This window comes from Aphelocoma coerulescens, chromosome 1 (assembly GCF_041296385.1).
Source record: "Aphelocoma coerulescens isolate FSJ_1873_10779 chromosome 1, UR_Acoe_1.0, whole genome shotgun sequence".
NCBI classification, from domain to species: domain Eukaryota; kingdom Metazoa; phylum Chordata; class Aves; order Passeriformes; family Corvidae; genus Aphelocoma; species Aphelocoma coerulescens.
The window spans coordinates 70429401-70447923 of NC_091013.1; the positions used below are offsets into that span (position 1 = coordinate 70429401).

Consider the following 18523-nt stretch of genomic DNA (forward strand, 5'->3'; position numbering starts at 1 on the left):
AACATCTACTCTCACATAGTCTTTTCACACTTCTCATGACGCTGTTACATTTTTTTGTCTGGCTCAAATTTTCCACATTTATTAGGTACCTTGTCTAAACCTCAGTACTGACTCAGAGGTCAGAAGTACCACTGCAGACTTTCATGGGCCTATTCAGTGAGGCAAGACAAGTGCTGCACAACTGCAGCTCTGTGGAAAATGATGTTTCTACAAAATGCATGTGATTTTTTTTTTTGACTTCTTACATGTAAGGATAGGTGGTCATCCTCTTTAAAGGCAAAACCAGGCACATTTAGAGAGTGCTTTATTCAGAAGTTTATTCTGTGAGATGACCAATACCCCATACAGAACGACTGGTTCAGCTGTAAATGTTTGCATTGTAGACACCTATTACCAGATGAAATCAATTCCACATGTGCAATGTACTGTTAGATTAACTCCAAGTTTTGTTACAAGTGCCAAAATCTAACATCTTGATGACTTGGAATATAAAAGCACTTCTTTTCAGTTAAATATACAAATGAATCACACATTTTCAATATTGGTTTGGGGTTTTTTTAATACCTTCCATTATTTTGATTCTTTGTTATTTAGGACAAAAATGTTGCAATGGAAATTCTGATTTTCTCTTGACTCCTCATTTTCATTTATTCTATTCTAGTTTTGAACTGAGTCTCTTCTGTGCAACTGCCTTAGCCACTACTGAGGACAGTCATGTTCTGTAACAGGCATCTCCCTGGGAATAAAAGAGTTTGGGCTACCAGGAGATGTCCCTTTGCAGTACAGATTTTCAGGTGACCTGCACTTTATGTTCCTAGCCTTTATGTTTCTTTAATTAACCACTAAAACAGTATTACTTGCTATATTTCATATATCTTCTCCAAAACTAAAAAGGCAAAATCTTATTATCTGCAATTATGAGCTTTATGCTTTTGGTTTTGGTTTTTTTACCAAAATGAAACATAATGAATAAAAGCAGTAAATAGCCTTAACAACCTGCTTTGCTAATTCCAATTAATAATGTCTTCCAAAGTATCACTGCATCAGTATTGCGTTTGTTCAGTATTTTGAACTTCTCCAGTAAAGCTAATTGATTCTGAAATGCCAGACCAGTAAGATTTACTGATTGTTTCCCCTGCAAAACTGTTAAGGTAGCCATGCTTTTTTTACAAACATGTCAGCATCTCAAAACAAATTGAGAAGACTCTCAGGGGTGACATATTTAGCTGCATAGTGTCAGCTATTAGATAAAGGCAGTGACAAGGATCGTGCAGTTAAACACCTACAATCTAATTACATTCTCTGGGAAATTTAGATGTGTATGAAAATACAGAAGTTATTAGAGTAATGTACGAGTTTCATGTTCTTGATTACTCGTATTAAATAAGCTTTCTGGCAAAGCAAGATCCTTGGAGTCGACCTTTCTCTTTGGCTTCTTGAAAAAATCTTAAAGGCAAACAACAGATAGGTCTTCTCATGAAAAGAATGTCACTATTTCTGTGTATACTTTTGCCTTCAAAGTGTATAAATCAGTCATAAACTATATCCATTGCTTAGACACGATGCAATATGCTCAATGTGCCTTGTTCTGTAAGTTAACATAAAGTTTGCATTATAATATCTTCAGAATAATAATAATAATATTAAAAAGTTGAACATTGCAATATAATTTTTAAAAAAAACCCTGATTTGCTAATGTCTTAGGAGAACAGTTGGTTTTAAATTATTCCTGCTACCAAATGTAAAAATCTTTCAAAATAGCACATGCATGTTACATGAATAGCTCATCTTTATTATTCCACTAACAGTAGCTACATGATGCTATTGTTAAACTATATTATTAAACTATTACACTCTTGGTTCACTTTTATGCCAAAGATCTGAAATCTGCAATGTGTTGCACAGAAACAAAACCAATCATTCAGGTAGGTGTCTGAGAAGTGTAACTGATTTCTGTTGCATTATTGTAAAATATACCATAGAAAAATCAACAGAAATCACTAGTGGCACTGTTTAACATATCCTGACTTGTAGAATCTTTCTGTATTGACCTTTTCCTTTATGTTTCCTAGTTTTCCCTTGTAACACCAGAAGAACAAGGTCTGTAATTGTAATTAGATCAATCTGACAATGAGTCACTCTCTGGCAGCTAAAGAGGAATCAGGAGAAAAATAATCTAATCTTAAACATGAGTGGTATTTGCTGGAGGGAAGGGAGGAAGGGAGGGTGTATGTAATTTTTTTTTAAAGGGGAATGTAAAACTTGCCAAGAATTCATTAATTTTTTCCTTAAATTTTTATCATGATCTTGTGTTTTATGATCTAGAGTAGCTGCTGAGTATGTTGAAAAATCAGTGCACTGTTGAAATCACCTGTAAATACATATTTCCTTGTGTATGCGAAATGGCATGTTTCAGTTTTTAATTACATTGTTAGGGGAAGAACTAGTGGCAGAAAAAAATGCCATGTCTATTTTTGTATCCATTATCCACTGGCACCAGCTCAGAAATTGTAAGCATCTCTAGTAGGCACCTGAGCATCCTGATCATAGAATGGGTTATACTGGAAGGGACCTTAAAGGTCATGTAATTCCAATCCCTCTGCCATGGGCAGAGATGCCAGCCACTACATCAGGTTGCTCAGAGCCCCATCCAAACCTGGCCTTGAACACTTCAAAGAATGGGGTATCCACAACTTCTCTGGGCAACCTGTGCCAGTGCCTCTCTACCCTCTGAGGAAAGAATTTCCTCCTAACACCTAAACTGAATCTCTCCTCTCTTAGTTTAAACCCATTGCCTGCTCCTATCACTATGAAAAGTGGCTCTCCCTTTCTTTTTTATAGGCTGCTTCAAGTATTGCAAAGCTGCCATGAGGTCTTCCTGGAGCCTTCTCTTCTCCAGGCTGAACAACCTCAGCTCTTTCAACCTGTCTTTGTAGGAGAGGTGCTCCACCCCTCTGATCATCTTCATGGCCCTCCTATAGACATGCTCTAATAGGTCCATCCATCTCTTTCCTGTGCTGCAGACCCCAGAGCTGAACAGAGCACTCCACGTGGGGTTTCATGAGGGCAGAGTAGAGGGGCAGAATCACCTCCCCCACCCTGCTGGCCACACTTCTTTGGAGGCAGCCCAGGTTGTGGTTTGCCTTCTGGGCTGTGAGGGCACACTACTGGCTCATGTCCAGCCTTCCCTCCACAAGAAACCCCAAGTCCTTCTCTGCGAGGCTGCTCTCAATAAGTTCCTCTCCCAGTCTGTGCTCATGTCTGGGATGGCCCCAACAGGTGCAGCCCCTTGCACCTGGACTTGTTGAACCTCATGAGGTTCTTGTGGGCTCACTTCTGAGGTTTCTCCATGTCCCCACAGATGGCATCCCGTCCTTCTGGTGGGTCAACTGCACTACTCAGCTTTGTGTCATCCAAAAACTCGCTGAGGGTGCACTCGATCTCTCTCTCGATGTCAATGATGAAGATATTGAAGAGCACAGGTCCCAGGACAGAGCCCTGAGGGAGACCACTTGTCAGAGGCCTCCACCTGGACACAGAGCCATTGACCAGAATTCTCTGGCTGTGTCCATCCAGCCAATTCCTTATTAACCAGGTAGTCCACCCTTCAAATCCGTGTCTCTCCAGAGATGTGGGTATCACGTGGGACTGTGTCAAAGGCTGCACAGAAGTCTAGGAGATGACATTGGTCATTCTGCTCTTTTCAACAGTTGCAGTCACTCCATCATAGAAGGCCAACAGATTGGTCAGACAGGATTTGCCCTTATGAAGCCATGCTGGCTGTCTTGGATCACCTCCTTGTCTTGCATGTGCCTTAACATTGGTTTCAGGAAGATCTTCTCCATGTTCTTCCCAAGTACAGAGATGAGCCTCTCTAGTTCCCCGTGTCTTCCTTTCTTATCTTTTTTAAAATAACATTCTCTTTTTCCAGTGACCATGGACTTTGCCTGACTGCCATGCCTTTTCAAATTTGATGTAGAGTGGCTTGGCAACATCAGCCAGCTTCCTCAGAATCCTGGGATGCATGTCATCAGGTCCCATGAACTTCTGGCTATTCTGCCTCATCAAGTGGTCCTGAACCTCCTTTTCTCTTATAGTGGGAGAGACTTCACTCCCCCAGCTCCCACCTGGCGATTCAGGGACTTGAGTGACATTCAGGGACATGAGATCCTATCTTGGTGAAAACCACAGTTCTTGAGAGGCCTAAGTACAGCCTCAATCTTGGCATGGAAATCTACAGCTGGCTGTTGTGAAGTGCTGAGCTCTGGGGGTTTCTGAGTTCCTTGTCCTCTCTGGAACTCAAATGCCTGACATTTTATTCTCCATCTTCTCAAGATATAAGCTTGGATTGCACTTCTGAGAATAAGCACACAACTGAGAAATGAATGTTCCCTTTGCAAGATGTCATATTCGCTGTAGCATCTAGAATGAAAGTCTCAGCTAGGCTGTGAGGTCTTTGATGCAAGGATGATCCTTTCATCCTATACATATACATGCATTTTGACCTAGTTTTTCATATATTGTGTGTTCCCATAAAAAAGTGACCTTATTTCTGGTTGAATCCTGAATGTGAGGCACTTTGTAATGTAAGTAATTAAATAACATAACACTACATAAATGGTAAATTGCTGCCTTCCCTATGTTGCTGTCTTGAATTTGTACTTTAATCTCGTATAAAGCTCTCAATATGTGCTCCAAAACACTGTGACTATCAAAAAGCTGACAGGTAGTGTACTGAAAATTTACAACACAGGATCAAAACCTCTAAAACTTCTGGAGATACGAGAGGTGGGTACATTCTGGTACCAAATGTGGAAAAGCCCTTGTGCAGAAGGTAATTTGAGTGTCTCTTTCTTTCCTTCAGAACTCTTTAAAATAAAAGTTACCATAGAAATGTCATTGTCTGATTATTTACTGAAATAAAAAGGTTCATGCTAGAATGCATTTTAGTCAAGAGAGATCTTAGGCTTGCCCAAGATTAGATATGAATTATATTACATTTGACACGGAGTGAAGGTGAATATTGCAATACATCATAGAAAAAAACGCAGCAAGAAATCAGACTGTTATCTATAAAGAGCCTTAAGAATGTTTAGCATGAAGACTGGAGAAGCTCCAGGTAGTGCATCATGGTGCTATGTACACCCAGTGTTTGCTGCCTGTTTGGGCTTGCATAGCTATGAATTCAGACTAAAGGGGTACTAAGATTCTGAAATATAAAAAGTCAGTGAAATAATGATAGTTCCTTAATCTCACAGTCGATTAATATGTAAGGCCTCTTCTCCCTTCTTAAATCATCTGCCTAGAGTTACATATTCTCATTCTTTAATCATGTACATGATAAGGAGGCTTGGCACTGTGCATGGCTGTCATACTTGGTGAGCTAAAATATGCTGTCATGAAGTACATCCTTGAGTCTGATTTGATACTGTCCTATTTGGCTTGGTGTAAACATTAATGTTTTAATTGATTTTTTTCTTCTTTTCATCAGCTGTAAAATATTAGTAGGTGTTTCTAGTGATAAATGGGTTTTAAAGACAGCCTAAAATACTGGAGGGCCCTGAATGTGAAGGTGCAAGCGGACATGATGCTACAGCTATTGCTGTAAGGGATGAAACATTTGAAGTTACGTAATAAGCAGATCAAAATTAACTCTAGCAGCTCATAGTAAGGTTCTGTGTATTTGATGGTCTCCTTCTAGCTCTCGTGAGTGTTGTAGGTCCTAGATTAAATCAAGACCTAGCTCCCAGTCCTGAGGTACAGCTAATTCTGGGAGAAAGCCCTCAGACTTTTTTCCATCAGCTGTCAAGAGGTCAGCAAATTTTGATAACTGATTTGCATTAATTTACATGTTTCTGTGGCTAAAGAGATACTTATAATTATGTAAAGGTCCTGTCTTACTGCAAGTGCAGTAGGGACAAGTCCTCAGATATATGTCACTATTAATTGTAGCACAGGCAACAGAATGACTGTAAAGAGGTACCTCTCCTTTCTTCTCATGTCATTACCCCATGAAGTACAAAATGATTGCTCCAGGTTCTGGAGGAAGGATGTGTGTAGGAAATCTTTCTAGGACATGCCACAGATGAGAATCTAGTCCACCTAAGTCTGCTCAGATAATCAACTGTTAATGCTTCTAGTGTCTGCCACTCTTGCTGACAGAGCTGTTCTCTGGGCCTTTTCTTGGAAAGACATTTAAGTCCCATAACAGAGCAAAGTGAGTTTCTCAATAGGTGAGAGCTATTGTTCTTTGTACAGACAGCATGGAGGTCCCAAGGAATGGGGACCTGGTTCATCTTACAGCCATGAAACTTTGGGAGAGCCACCTTCATTTCCCTCAATAATTAATAAAACAATTACTAATCAATTTCCATGCTGAAACAGAATTCCGGCTGTAAAGGTAGAGAAACCTCTCAGCATCCAGTTTTCCAGCAGCTGGTATCACCAAGGTTGTTGCAGATGGGCATTCTGACAATAGTCCAGAAGCCCAGCCAGAGGGCATAGGAAGCAGAAGATCATTTCTTGGATTAATTAGTAGGTTTTTCCCACTGAGAGGCCCTTTTCAAATGTTTCCATTCTAATTTTTTTCCTGGAACATTAGAATATACCAACTAGGAAATACTTTTTAAAACTGAGTAACAGTAACTGCTTTCTGATCTCAGATGTTGCATCGTGAGTTACATTCTTTTTAGTTGCTGTTACTGAGTGAGTAAAACTGTACAGAAGATAGATGTGGATCAGTAGGTGCACCCCTTACTGCGGGGTTTTTCAATTTTCAGGGTTGACACAATAATTTTCACTTTTAAAGTTTATTCTTGTTGGATCTGACTTGTAGTTCATATAAATCAGACCTACCTTGATTTAAGATCAGCTGAAGCAATGATGTTTTTTGTAAAATCAGTGCTTTTTGAAAGATGAATAGTGCCTTAAATCTAACTGTACAAACAAATTTTAAGCAGTGGCCATTAACTTGAATTACAGAACAGAAAACAGAGAAGGATGATATTTGTCTCATAGTGATTAAGGACAAAAAGGTAAAGGTATGCAAAATGACAGAAAAATCTCCATTTATTCCATCAGCATTTTGCTGTAGTCCGTAATATGCATGTGAGTGGTATAAAAATTGTTCAACAAACATGTCATAAATGTTAAGCAATGCTATGAAATATTTATTTTTATTTAAATTGTCTGAAACTTGCCTAATACCACATTTATAATTCTATAATTTTGAGTTCAGTTTGTTCCATTTAGAAATCATACTGAGCTATGAGCTATGGAGAACTGTAACACCGTGAAGAGATTGTGGTGTTTTCCACTAAAGGATCCTTGAATATTTCTAGGAAGGTCATGGTGCTTACACAAAAAAAAAAAAAAAAAAAAAAAAAAAAAAAAAAAAAAGGAGAGAGAGAAATTAATTGTTTGTCTGCATTGCAGAGAACCATAAAACAAGTTCCTCATGTAGGAGCACAAGGTATGGAGATAGTTCTGTGAATATATTTGTTTTGTCTGTCCATGACAGATGAGAAGTAATACCTGCCAATTTTATAACCCCTCTGTGAGAGTGCAGTTATTTTACTCTATTTCAAGAAGTAAAATATTTCTTTTGGGTTTTGTTGGTTTGGTTTCTTCTTTTTGGTTTGTTTTGCTTTGGGGTTTTTTTTGGTGGTTTTTTTGGGTTTTTTTGCTTTAAAATAGCTTTAGCCAGTACTACATACATTGAAATGAATTTGAATCTGCTTTAGGCTATGTAGGAATGTGTGTGTGAGAGGGTGGTGGGGGTGGAAATTTGACCTAGTCCCTAAAAAATTTCTGCTCTCTCCTCTTGTCAGAGAAGGATGCATACAGGTGACTGTTGCCCATGATTTTAAACATGATATGATGCAGAAAATTCAAGGTCAGTGCTTCTGTACAGACATTTTGTGATCTCTGTAAGACAGTAAATTATAAATTATAAAATATGGTCATGGTTGTGGAAACCCTAACATCTCTGACTTTGAGTTAGACTTGTATAACTTAGGAGTGATATAGATGCAGAAGTTAGAGACCAAACTGCCTAAGGGTTTCTCTGGATAGCAATAATCCAAGGGTCACTGTAGCAGTGGAGATGTTCATGACCAGCTGAAGAACATTCATTTCTTTGTTCAGTCAGTGCTGTGCTGACTTACAGGAGGTCACAGATCAAGCCAGCAGCACGTTCAGTATGTGAGCACACAAATTTATGCTCTCTCACAACCTCAGCAATTTTTGAAGGGAAAAAATCAGAAGGGTGGGTGAATCAGAGGCACACACACAAATATATGTATCTAGATGTGTGTGTGTCTATATATGTGTGCATATACTTACTTGGGGAGGGGAAGAGGGAGTGATTAGGGTGCATAATGTGTATGTTGTAGAGAAGATTTCTAGATCCAGTCTCTCTGGAGGGTGTTGAGTCAAATGCAGCCCAACACCACAGTTAGTGTATAAAAATAAATGGATTTAAACATAGGATTAACATTGAGTATGCCTAATCTAAATAATTTCAAACCATATATGTCTCTTTGTCCTTTGGTGCACTGCAGCCCTCTTGTTCTTAGTTCACATGTGCATAAGGGATTCCCAACTCCTAATGCAGCATAATTTCATCCAACTTTTCTCACCATGTGCATAATCTCAGCAGATAAGGCAAAAAGTAAGGCAAGCAGCTGGGAACACAGGGCTTTGAAGTTGTTTAAGTGTTTACATGGCAGTTATCTGAATTGCACCTGGGCATTTGCTGGAAGTGAACCCTACTGCAAAAGGAAATGTATGCTTTTCTATGAAAATATTAACTTTGCAACCATCACACAAATGCATTGTCCTTTGTTTATATGGGTTGAAGTGTTCATTTTGAATGAACAACAGAAGTCAATATACATGACGAGCATTTGTTTTCCTATGGGCTACGCCAGAATTTGGAGTGGAGCAGTCATTTCTGACACATCTTGTGTGCATTTGCTGTGGAGGTGGTGAGGTAGGTGGCATCCTCTTACCTGGTGCTGGCACACTGAAAGGCATTCTGTTCTTTCTTAGAAAGGGAGAACTATGAAACCTCCCAAAGGGAAACCATGTCATTTGCATGGGAAAAGGTTTTTCTTTAAATCTGGCATAAAAGCTCTGATAAACAGAGACAAAACCACAGAGGTAGTCAAAGAGAAATGATCACAGATTGAAAAGGATTTACAGCAGGTTTCCAATACTGAAATGTTCTATAAAGACTAAAATCTATAGAGTAATTACAAGATACAAAACAATCAGTATGTCTGCTTCTCCTAAGGGCATTGGCCCTTGCTGGGATGCCAGAAGGGGCAGAGATGCTACCTAACATTTCCCACAGGTGTTCTCACGAAGAATATTTCTGCTGTATACAACTTCTGTATTTTCAGTTACTCTTTGGAATAAAGTAATTTATTCTTCGGTTATCCCTGCCTTACATTTACTGAAAAATGACCACTAAACAAATCTGTGTTGGTTTTCCTCAAGAAGCCTAAAATGTTGACCAAGATTTTAACTGATTGCTAATATATCACTTTACTGGGAAGAGTGCATTTTTGGTTGAGGCTAAATTACAATGATGAGTTTTATGGACTGTGAAGGAGAATACCTGATACCCACTTAGAGCCTAGCCATCATGAAACATTTCTGTGGACACTCAGTAGTGAAAACAAACAAACTGCTGCTAATGGCAGTCTGAAGTTCATTCCCAGCTAAGTACTGCTCTGGGCCAAGCTAAAATAACACCACAGCTGTAGCCAGAGCTCACAGGGCTTGGTTTTCATGTTCTGCCATGGATTACTGCAAACTGCTGTTTGCTTTAGCAATCACTCATTTCCCAGAGCAGGATAGCAGTCCCCAGCTTTCATGCCTCTCTTTGTTGTTGTGTGACCTCTTGTACCTTTCCCACTTCATTCTATCTTTAAAATAGATATAGCACTTCTTCCTACTCAAGAGGGTAAAAATGATAGCAATGTGTGACTCACTGTATTGTTCCAGGATTGTAAAAAACAGGGGCTACTCTGGTCTCTCACTTCTGTTCATCTCTGTTTGGCAGTCATTGCTCTTCTTTTGTGTCTTTCTTCCTCCCACCTCTGCCCCATCGCATTTCCACCTGCCCCCACACACATGTTGTGACAACTACATTATCTCCAATTTTTGTTCATGTCTTTGTTTATACAGAAGCATGGCTGGTTATCTTAACACAAGACTGAGCACTAATTGATATTTGCACAGTTCTGCGCATGTTGATGTTAGTCCTGCTGCACAGTCAAGAGTTCAGAATGACTAAGTGCTTCTATGACTTGCTAAAGGTAAAAGCACAATGAAGAGGACATTTTTTGATTTTATCAGGATGAAATTTGCTGAGACGTGGCAGAACTGTATCCTGTAAGGAAGTGATCCCAAAGGGTGGGTGTTGGGAATTGGGCAGGATGAACTGAGCATTCAGGACGCCATGCAAACCAAAAGTGCATACATGTTCCACAAGCTGTTTCCTTGGCTAAACACTTGAGGTTGCCTGTACCTGCTTTGCAAGAACATAATGTCAAACTGTCAGGTTAGATTTAAATTAGATTTTAAAATATTGACTACTCTTAAAGCATATCTAAAGGCATAAAAGTGGGAAGTGCTATGGAGAGTTTGTGTAAGTGAAAGAGAATGGGGGTACATGACCACTTTATACCAGGTGGAACCAGACCTGTTTGGCTGCCCTCGTCACCTTGAAGGGCCAAGGGGCATCTGTTTCTGCAGTGAAACATCTGTGTTCTCTCTCTCAGTATATCCAGCTGGCCACAAAGGGCAAAATAGTGACAACAGAGAAGCTGTTCTCACAACTTGCTTTGGTTAGAACATGGACTTCCACAAGGACAATATAGAATCCCTGAAAATTGAAGAAGATTACCATGGATATAGTACAGCAAAGTAACATTCTGGAGTTTTAAATATCTACATCTCCAAAATAATATTTAAAAAATAGTAATTTTACCTGATCAGAACTATTTTCTGAATTAATTGCAGGGACCTCCAAAATCACAGGTATAATTAAATCCTTAAAGGTGAAGAACGTATCTAAACTTATGATACCTTGGTGCCCTTTTTTCATGGTTTCAAGTAAAAATATTGGTAGAAATAGTCTTTCTGTTCTGTGAAATATTTTGCCGGTTTGTAAAATTTTCTTATCTGGTTCAAGACCAGGCTTTGCAAATTTCTTATGTAATGTAACACAATGAGTTAAATATTAAAGTAAACACATTTTCAACACAATTTTTTTGTTTCAAAGCTATAAAAATGAAACCGTTTAACAATTTCCTTTTTTATTTGATAATTCACATTCTTTGTTGAGAAGTCAAGTCAATTGAATTTTTACATGGAAAAAAAAGTGTGGAAAAAGTCCTCAATAATTGCTAGCTCCAACTTACCAGTTTTACTGATTCCCATATCATTGCACTCATCTTTCTGTGGGATTTGTGAATCAGTTGCAAACTACTGCAACATTTTTTTTACCCTAATGTGGATGGTGGTATCTGAGCATACCTGCATATGTGGCATGGCATAGGCAGCAACGAAGAGGCTCTTGTCAACACAGAGGCTTTTTGCTATCCATTAAATAATAGAAAAATTTTCGTGTTCAGACATCCACTAGTTGTACTGGGGCCAAATTAAGGAGACAGATAGTTCACTCTTCAAGACCATGGAATAGCAAATACAGTCATTTTATCCATTGGGGAAATCATAGGAGAAGGAAAGGTAATGTAGAATGAATGACAGCAAAAAAACCAAGATTACAGAGTATTAAACAAAGTGCTTGCATTAGAGCAACATGTGAGACAGAGGAAATGGAGCTGTAATGGAGCTCTTCTGATGACAGCAACAAATTAAACAGAAGAAACTGTATGGGGATAAAATTAATGTTCTGCTGCTTTTGATTCCCATTTGTCGAGATGAGTGCTAGTGCTGATGCAAGATGAATAGGTATGGCCAGCTGAGCCACAGGGATGAATGGCATCATCCAATATGATGGCAAAATGAGCAATTGCAATGGTTTAATAAAGTAAAAAATACCGTAGAGGCACACCCTAGCACTCACCACAAGTGGCTGCTCCTCACATGTTGGAACTGAATCCTCCTCAATAAAAATTTGGTTATAACCCCCAGGCTGTAATTGCTTGACATTTGAAAATCATATTAGCAGCTGACAGAGGTAAAATCTCCCTGGTCTGTTAATACAATAAATTCTTTTAGATAAGTATGATAAATTACACTTACTGAAATGCATGTTCCTTTACTGTTAGTCTTTCAGCTCGTTTTCTTCTAATCTCACTTGGAACATTGTTGAAATGGTTTTCATTTTTATACACTCTATTATTGCCCTGCTTCGCTAATTGTAAACCTTTTTCTTTAATGTCATTCAAAAGTTTTCACTGTAAAATAGTTTCCAAGCAGTTTTCTACTCGATCAAAACTTTCAAAACAGCAGCCACAAGAAATGTCACATTACTTTCTAAACTTTTATCAATAGGACATAGGCAAAATAGATACATATTTGTAGCAAACAGAAGAAAGAAATTGAATAAACTTTTCTTTCTATGACTGTTTTTTGAACCAGCACTGATCTTGGTGCAAAGTTAAATAAAATAAATATTTAGACTAAAGTAAAATGCATACTTAAAAACAAGTAATTTTGCCAACTAAAACACTAAACTAGGGAAAACAATTTTCAAATGTTCATCAAGTGTCCTTTAACAGCTGTGCACAATTATTAAATATGCTTTTATATCTCTGGGCACTATTTACAGTATCTCACCTTTTTAGAGTACAGCTCAGAATATTAAGTTTAGGGTTTTCAAAAGACATGTCTGTGTCCTTTGAATTCTTACAGATGCTTGAAGCCCCCTGTAGGTACTGAAAGGCTGCAGTGAGGTCTCCTCAGAGCACTCTCTTCTCCAGCTCTCTCAGCCTATCTTCAGGAGAGTTGTTTCAGCCCTCTGATCATCTTTGTGGCCCTCCTCTGGGTCCATTTCAACAGGACCACATTTTTTCTGTGCTGGGGTCCCCAGAGATGAATGCTCTCATGAGTGTGGAGCAGAGGGGCAGAATCATCTCCCTTGACCTCCTGGTCACTCTTCTGGTGAGCAAGCAAGACTGGGGAGCTGTTCAGTCTTCTTTCTTTGACCCCATCATGAATAGTTTTCAGCACAGCAGCTCAGGTTCAATGGAAGAAATGGGAATTTCCCCTTTGCCCTGCTTTCTAACCTGGTGAGAAGGCCAACATGTTGTGATGCAACAGGTGTGAGGCAGAATATCATCCAACCAAGATGTCTTCTATCCCACAAGTGACTTCTCCAATAGCACTCAGGCCATATATTAAATATGGTCTCTAATAAACACCTCTGCAGTGTTTGTATTTTAAAGGAAAATTATGAGCCCTGTTTTCAGCCTTTGAAGATACATCTTAACCACTAAAATCCAGCAGCGGTTTCAACCCTGTACCAAAGATGGGTGCCAAGCCTCTGAGAGAAATCAGATTTCTGACACAGCAGTCTCAACAGTATTTTCTGTGGAATAGCTTCAATATTGCCATTATTCTCAGCTGACTAATGTGCTCTAGGGAACTTGCAAGTGTTGTCCAGACTGAAGATTTCATTGCAGGGGCTAGGCAACTTCAAGCTAAGGCTGATATTGCTGAGTATCATAATACTACTTCCCTTTTTGGGCTGCAGAATTTTATTTTGAAGTAGTAACTAGGATTTTCTTTCCCTCTGTCAACATCTTTCTGAAGATCTAATAAACCTGCTAAGCAGATGATTGAGTTTTGCATGTGGATTGCTGTTTTCCTCCTTTAGAACTGTCTATATGTCACCCTAATTAAAGCCTATCGGGTTATTAAATTGCTAGAACAAAGAACCAGCATGATTTTAAATCTTTATACTTTGCAGGACCTTTTTCAGTTCAGAGTTTTTTCCTTCAGTATCAGTGAACCCATAGGAAGTCATACAGATTTATCCTTTTTCCTCTGAGTGTTGTGTTTCGGAGTAGTGCTGCTGGTTGCTCACCGCAGAACATAAGTTTACAGAACCCAAAGCCTTTTTTTATTAACAGCAGATGTAAAGTAGTCCTGTCCAAATGCCAGGGTTTATTTGATAGCAGTGATATTTTTGATACCGTATCTATGTTGAATAAATTCTCTGGCTTTTTTATTAAATGTCTAGAAGAGTTATTTGCATGCTGGACAGATACACTAATTAGGATTTTTATTTTTTTTTGGAGGGTGTGATTTCCTGAGAGTGAACGATTACAGTTTGACAGGTACTCAGAAATATCAGTGGAAGATATGGGCATATTTGAAATGGGAGCCTAAAGGAGCTAATAACTAATAGGGGGTTGATGGGGAAGAGGGAAGCAAAAGACCTGGATGAAAATGGTCTTTTTTTTTTTGTCTTTGAAATGGTGTATGATATTATGGGATTGGCTGGCATTGCAGAATCCCTGTGCTGTTACGAATTAAAATGGTTTTGAAGTTGTTCAAGTCAACCATTTCATAATCTATGTCAGAAAAAAAAGCTTTTATCTGACAATAATCTTTCTGGGATGTTATTGAGTCATTTAATCCAGTTGTTTGATGAGCTCCATGCCATGATCACTTATAACCATGAAAGATTATGTATACATCAGAGAAACAGTTTTTTGATGTATATATTTATTTTCCTTGTTGACTTTACAATGCTGGTGTTTTGCTTCTACCTTCACTTCCTCTTCATCCAAGGAGTTCATTTGAGTAATTTGTTTCCACACAGAATGCCTTTCAGGAAAATCACAGAATCATAGAATCATTTAGGTTGTATAAGACCTCAAAGATCATCAAGTCCACCATTTAACCATGTCCCTCAGTGCCACATCTGCATCTACATATCTTTTAAATACCTCCAGGGATGATGACTCCACCCTTCCCTGAACAAACAGCCTGTCCCAATGCTTGGAAATGATTTCTGTGAAGAAGTTTTTCTTAAAGTCCAATCAAAACCTCCCCTGGTGAAACTTGAGGCCCTGTCAGGTTCTTTATAAATGCAACATGTCTACTTTCCTCCCCACAACAGATCCACAGCCTTTCTTGACTAGCTGTGCCAACACTGAGGGTACAGTTGCCTCATTCACAGCTCTGGCTCATCCTGCTCTGATCATAGAGCACAGGGTGATACTGCTCAGGAAAGTTTTTGGAGGCCTTTGGTCACAGAGGTGAACATGGAATGGCCCTGCTGAAACATGGGACTGCTGAAGGGGAGGAATGGACCCGGCATCTAAGCACTTCTGGTTTCTGCAGGCTGGTTTACATGCTTCAGCAAATAAAACATGGCTGTATCAGCAGAGTGTGTTTATCTTTGGCTTCTGTTTGACACTTCCACTTGCAAAATTGTTACAGCTGGAGTTGTACGCAAATGATTTCTTTATTATTCATAGCAGCAGGTGCTGCAGCAGTCTTTTGGCTAGAGTTGTACTCTCTTGGTCCGTGGTTTCTATATATTTGATTAGCTGGTGCCATGCTGTTCAGATGGGTTGCTAGTCCTCCAATAAATGTATTTTGTTACACAATCAGTTATATAGTGCGTTATCATTTCCATAAATCGCTCTTAGTTGGCAGCTTGCTGTTGCCACTTGGGATCATTCCAGCAATAATTTGCATCCTTCTTGTATGGCATCCTAAAAAGATCTTGGAAGTTAACATAGCCTGGGTATCATTTTAATAGCTGATGTCCTTCTGGCAGCACTAGAACACGGAAACCAGCTATCCATGAAGGACTGACATATTTATTTTTGATTCACGTATCATTTATGTGTTCTTCAAGAAGTGCTTATCCAAAGATTCAGTGTAGCAATTTGGGCATCCACCAGGCTTATGCCAGAGTTGTGATGCTAAAAATCAGGTGCCTGTCCCCAGGCAGGGTGATTAACAACACTGCAGGTTGCTGAAAAGTGCAGGGACAATACGATATGCCTCACTCAGAAAGGCATCCCAAAAACCTGGCACACTCATGTGGGACCTGCCTGTCCCTTGCCAACTGACACAGCCTGTGCCTGCATTTCCTACTCCTCTGTGGAAATGAGACCCTTCGCCACTAATGAAACCTGATTTGGACTCAGCCACTTGTTATCTTCCCATCAGAAGTGACCACTTCACTTGATCCCTGCTGGCTAAACATAGGTCAACTTCAGCTGCTGCTCCGGCAGACCTCACAATGGAGCAAGAGGCTCTTTTAGAATGAAATTGCCTTGCAGAAGGGAAAAAAAATGTAGTCTAGCTGTGCTTTTCCTATTAGTAAGAGAGATGCCTAATCAATTCAGTTCTGTGCTCAGAGGAGAAATTTTCCAATATCTCAGTAAAATTCTTCACTAAATAAAAGGTAAATAAAAAGCATGTTTTCATAGACAGATTCCTATCAAGGCTACAGAAGCAATATTGACTGAAGAGATAACGGAGCACTTGGTGCATCTGATGGAAAGGTGCAGATGGTTGTCCCTGTGGGACAAGCAGATAACAGGAACAGGGAGCATGTCACTGCAAGGCACAGGAGTGGCTGTGTTTTCAGCTGCCTGCAGATTGGGCACTTCACACTGGTACCTGGAGGAATCTGTTCACCCTTCTGTTTAATTTTTAAAACATTAGTTGCAGTTTCACCCCTTATGCTAGTTTCATTTACAGCCTGCATTGCTGAGAGAGTTGATGGATCTGTGAAAGGAAATGCATTTAATCACTGTCAACAACCTCCTCATTTGGGCACTGAAAGCTATTAAAGAGAAAAGTAATGGACCAAGATGTGCATCCAAGTGTGGTGTTAATGGCACCCCTTTCATTTAGCATGGCAAACCCAAAGCAGCAAAGTGAAAAATACGAAGAAAACAACATGGCAGGTCAGTTTGCCCACAAGCCTCAGGCAGAGCAACCCTCTCTTGGTCACAGATGAGCAGGAAACATGCATCTGCCTTTCTGAGTCACAGTGTCCTGTTTCTCTCCCGTCAATAGAACTGCCCACACACCTTTCCAGCAGCCTGTCTGCTCCCTGAGCCCCACCAGCATTGCAAGACCCTTTTAGGCGTATGCCAGTGTGTTGTACCTCACGTATCCTTGCAGCACATAACTCTGCTTGTAGAGTATGCTCCTAGGCTCACTCACTGCAAGACAGGTGAACCTGGTTTGAGAATAGATGCCAGGTTGTCATTAGCAAGCAAAATTATTCTGCATGATTTTTATTTATAAGATCTGGATTTTATGCCTTGTGTAAAGTGGTGATGATCAGTAATTACACAGATTGTCATCCTGAAATGTGGAACTTATTTGAAAGAAAAAATGTACAATTATTAAAGAAAAATCACTTTCTTACAGATGCTGTTCCAGAAGCTGTGCAAGGAAAAAGCAGGTAAGGCTGCATTCCTTCTTGAAAGTTTCTTGGTGGCTTGTGTAATCATACATGCATTGATGGAGGACCCAGGGAGTCTCTGCTGTTAAATGGGTATACAGTGCAGTTGTGACAATCACTTCCATGCTGCTGTTCATGACCTAGTGGTGTAGGATTTAGGTGGTTCTTAAGAAAGCTGAGAATTCATCACCTTTCAACTTACACCTTGCAAGGTAAGTTCTACAATAATGGGATAAACCCAAGCATTTGTTACTGTGTCAGAGTGGGACTCAAGGTGTTGTGATGGCCCTGGTGTGTGTGTGTGAGGTGAATTGAGATGAGGAGCACCTCAGAGCTTTTTCTGTCTCAGTGATCACACAGCAGCTGAATCTGGTGAAGAGGCACATTACAGAGGCATATTTTTCAAAAAAATCTAACAAGCCCCTGGGACCCACATGTCCCAAGTGGCAGTCACAATGCCTGATTTTCCCCTTAGCAGATAGCCCACTATCTGGTTAAAGCATTTGTCAATATTAACAGCATTAGTGAGTTTGACCATTATGGAGGAACTATTTAGTGTCAGTCAGGCACCAAGACTAGAGCAGTAAGCAGAACTAAGGACTCAGATACCCTGAACTGCACATACATTATCATGCCAGGAGCTAAGGAAAGGTTTGGATAGACAGATATGTACACACACACAGATCCTGATTCAGCAAGATACTTAACACACAATTAAACCCGCATTTGACAAAACCAATTAATTGCAACAAGCATAAGAAACTGCTTGGATGGTTTGCTTAATTGAGAGTAAATGTCCTTATTAAATTGTAATGAAGCACAATTAAGAAATACAGAGAAAGGGAACTGCTTCCCAGAATGCAGGTTACTGGAGTTTAATAACAGCCTCACCGTTTTGCAAAAAAAAAATGTCCCCAACGTCTAGATGAATCCTCATTCCCACAAAAGTCTTTGCCAGCTAGAAATATTTCAGTCATAAACCAACTGACCTCTGGAGTCACCCATCTCTGACTGCAGTTTCTGTTTTGTTAGTCAGGATGTATGCAGTGTGTGCCAATTAAAAGGAAAGCAATTGGACATCAGTGCTGTAATTACCCCCCT

The 18523-nt window shown here is 39.5% G+C and overlaps 1 protein-coding gene across 2 annotated transcripts in view; it reads left to right on the top strand.

Moving 5' to 3' along the window:
- The window catches only part of STARD13 (StAR related lipid transfer domain containing 13), a 289013-nt gene that overhangs the window by 108886 nt on the left and 161604 nt on the right, over positions 1 to 18523 (top strand). For both annotated transcript variants that reach the window (XM_069012168.1, XM_069012174.1), the window contains one exon: positions 17389 to 17422. In XM_069012168.1, coding sequence (XP_068868269.1) covers positions 17389 to 17422 — 34 coding nt within the window. The remainder of the gene's footprint in view (positions 1 to 17388; positions 17423 to 18523) is intronic.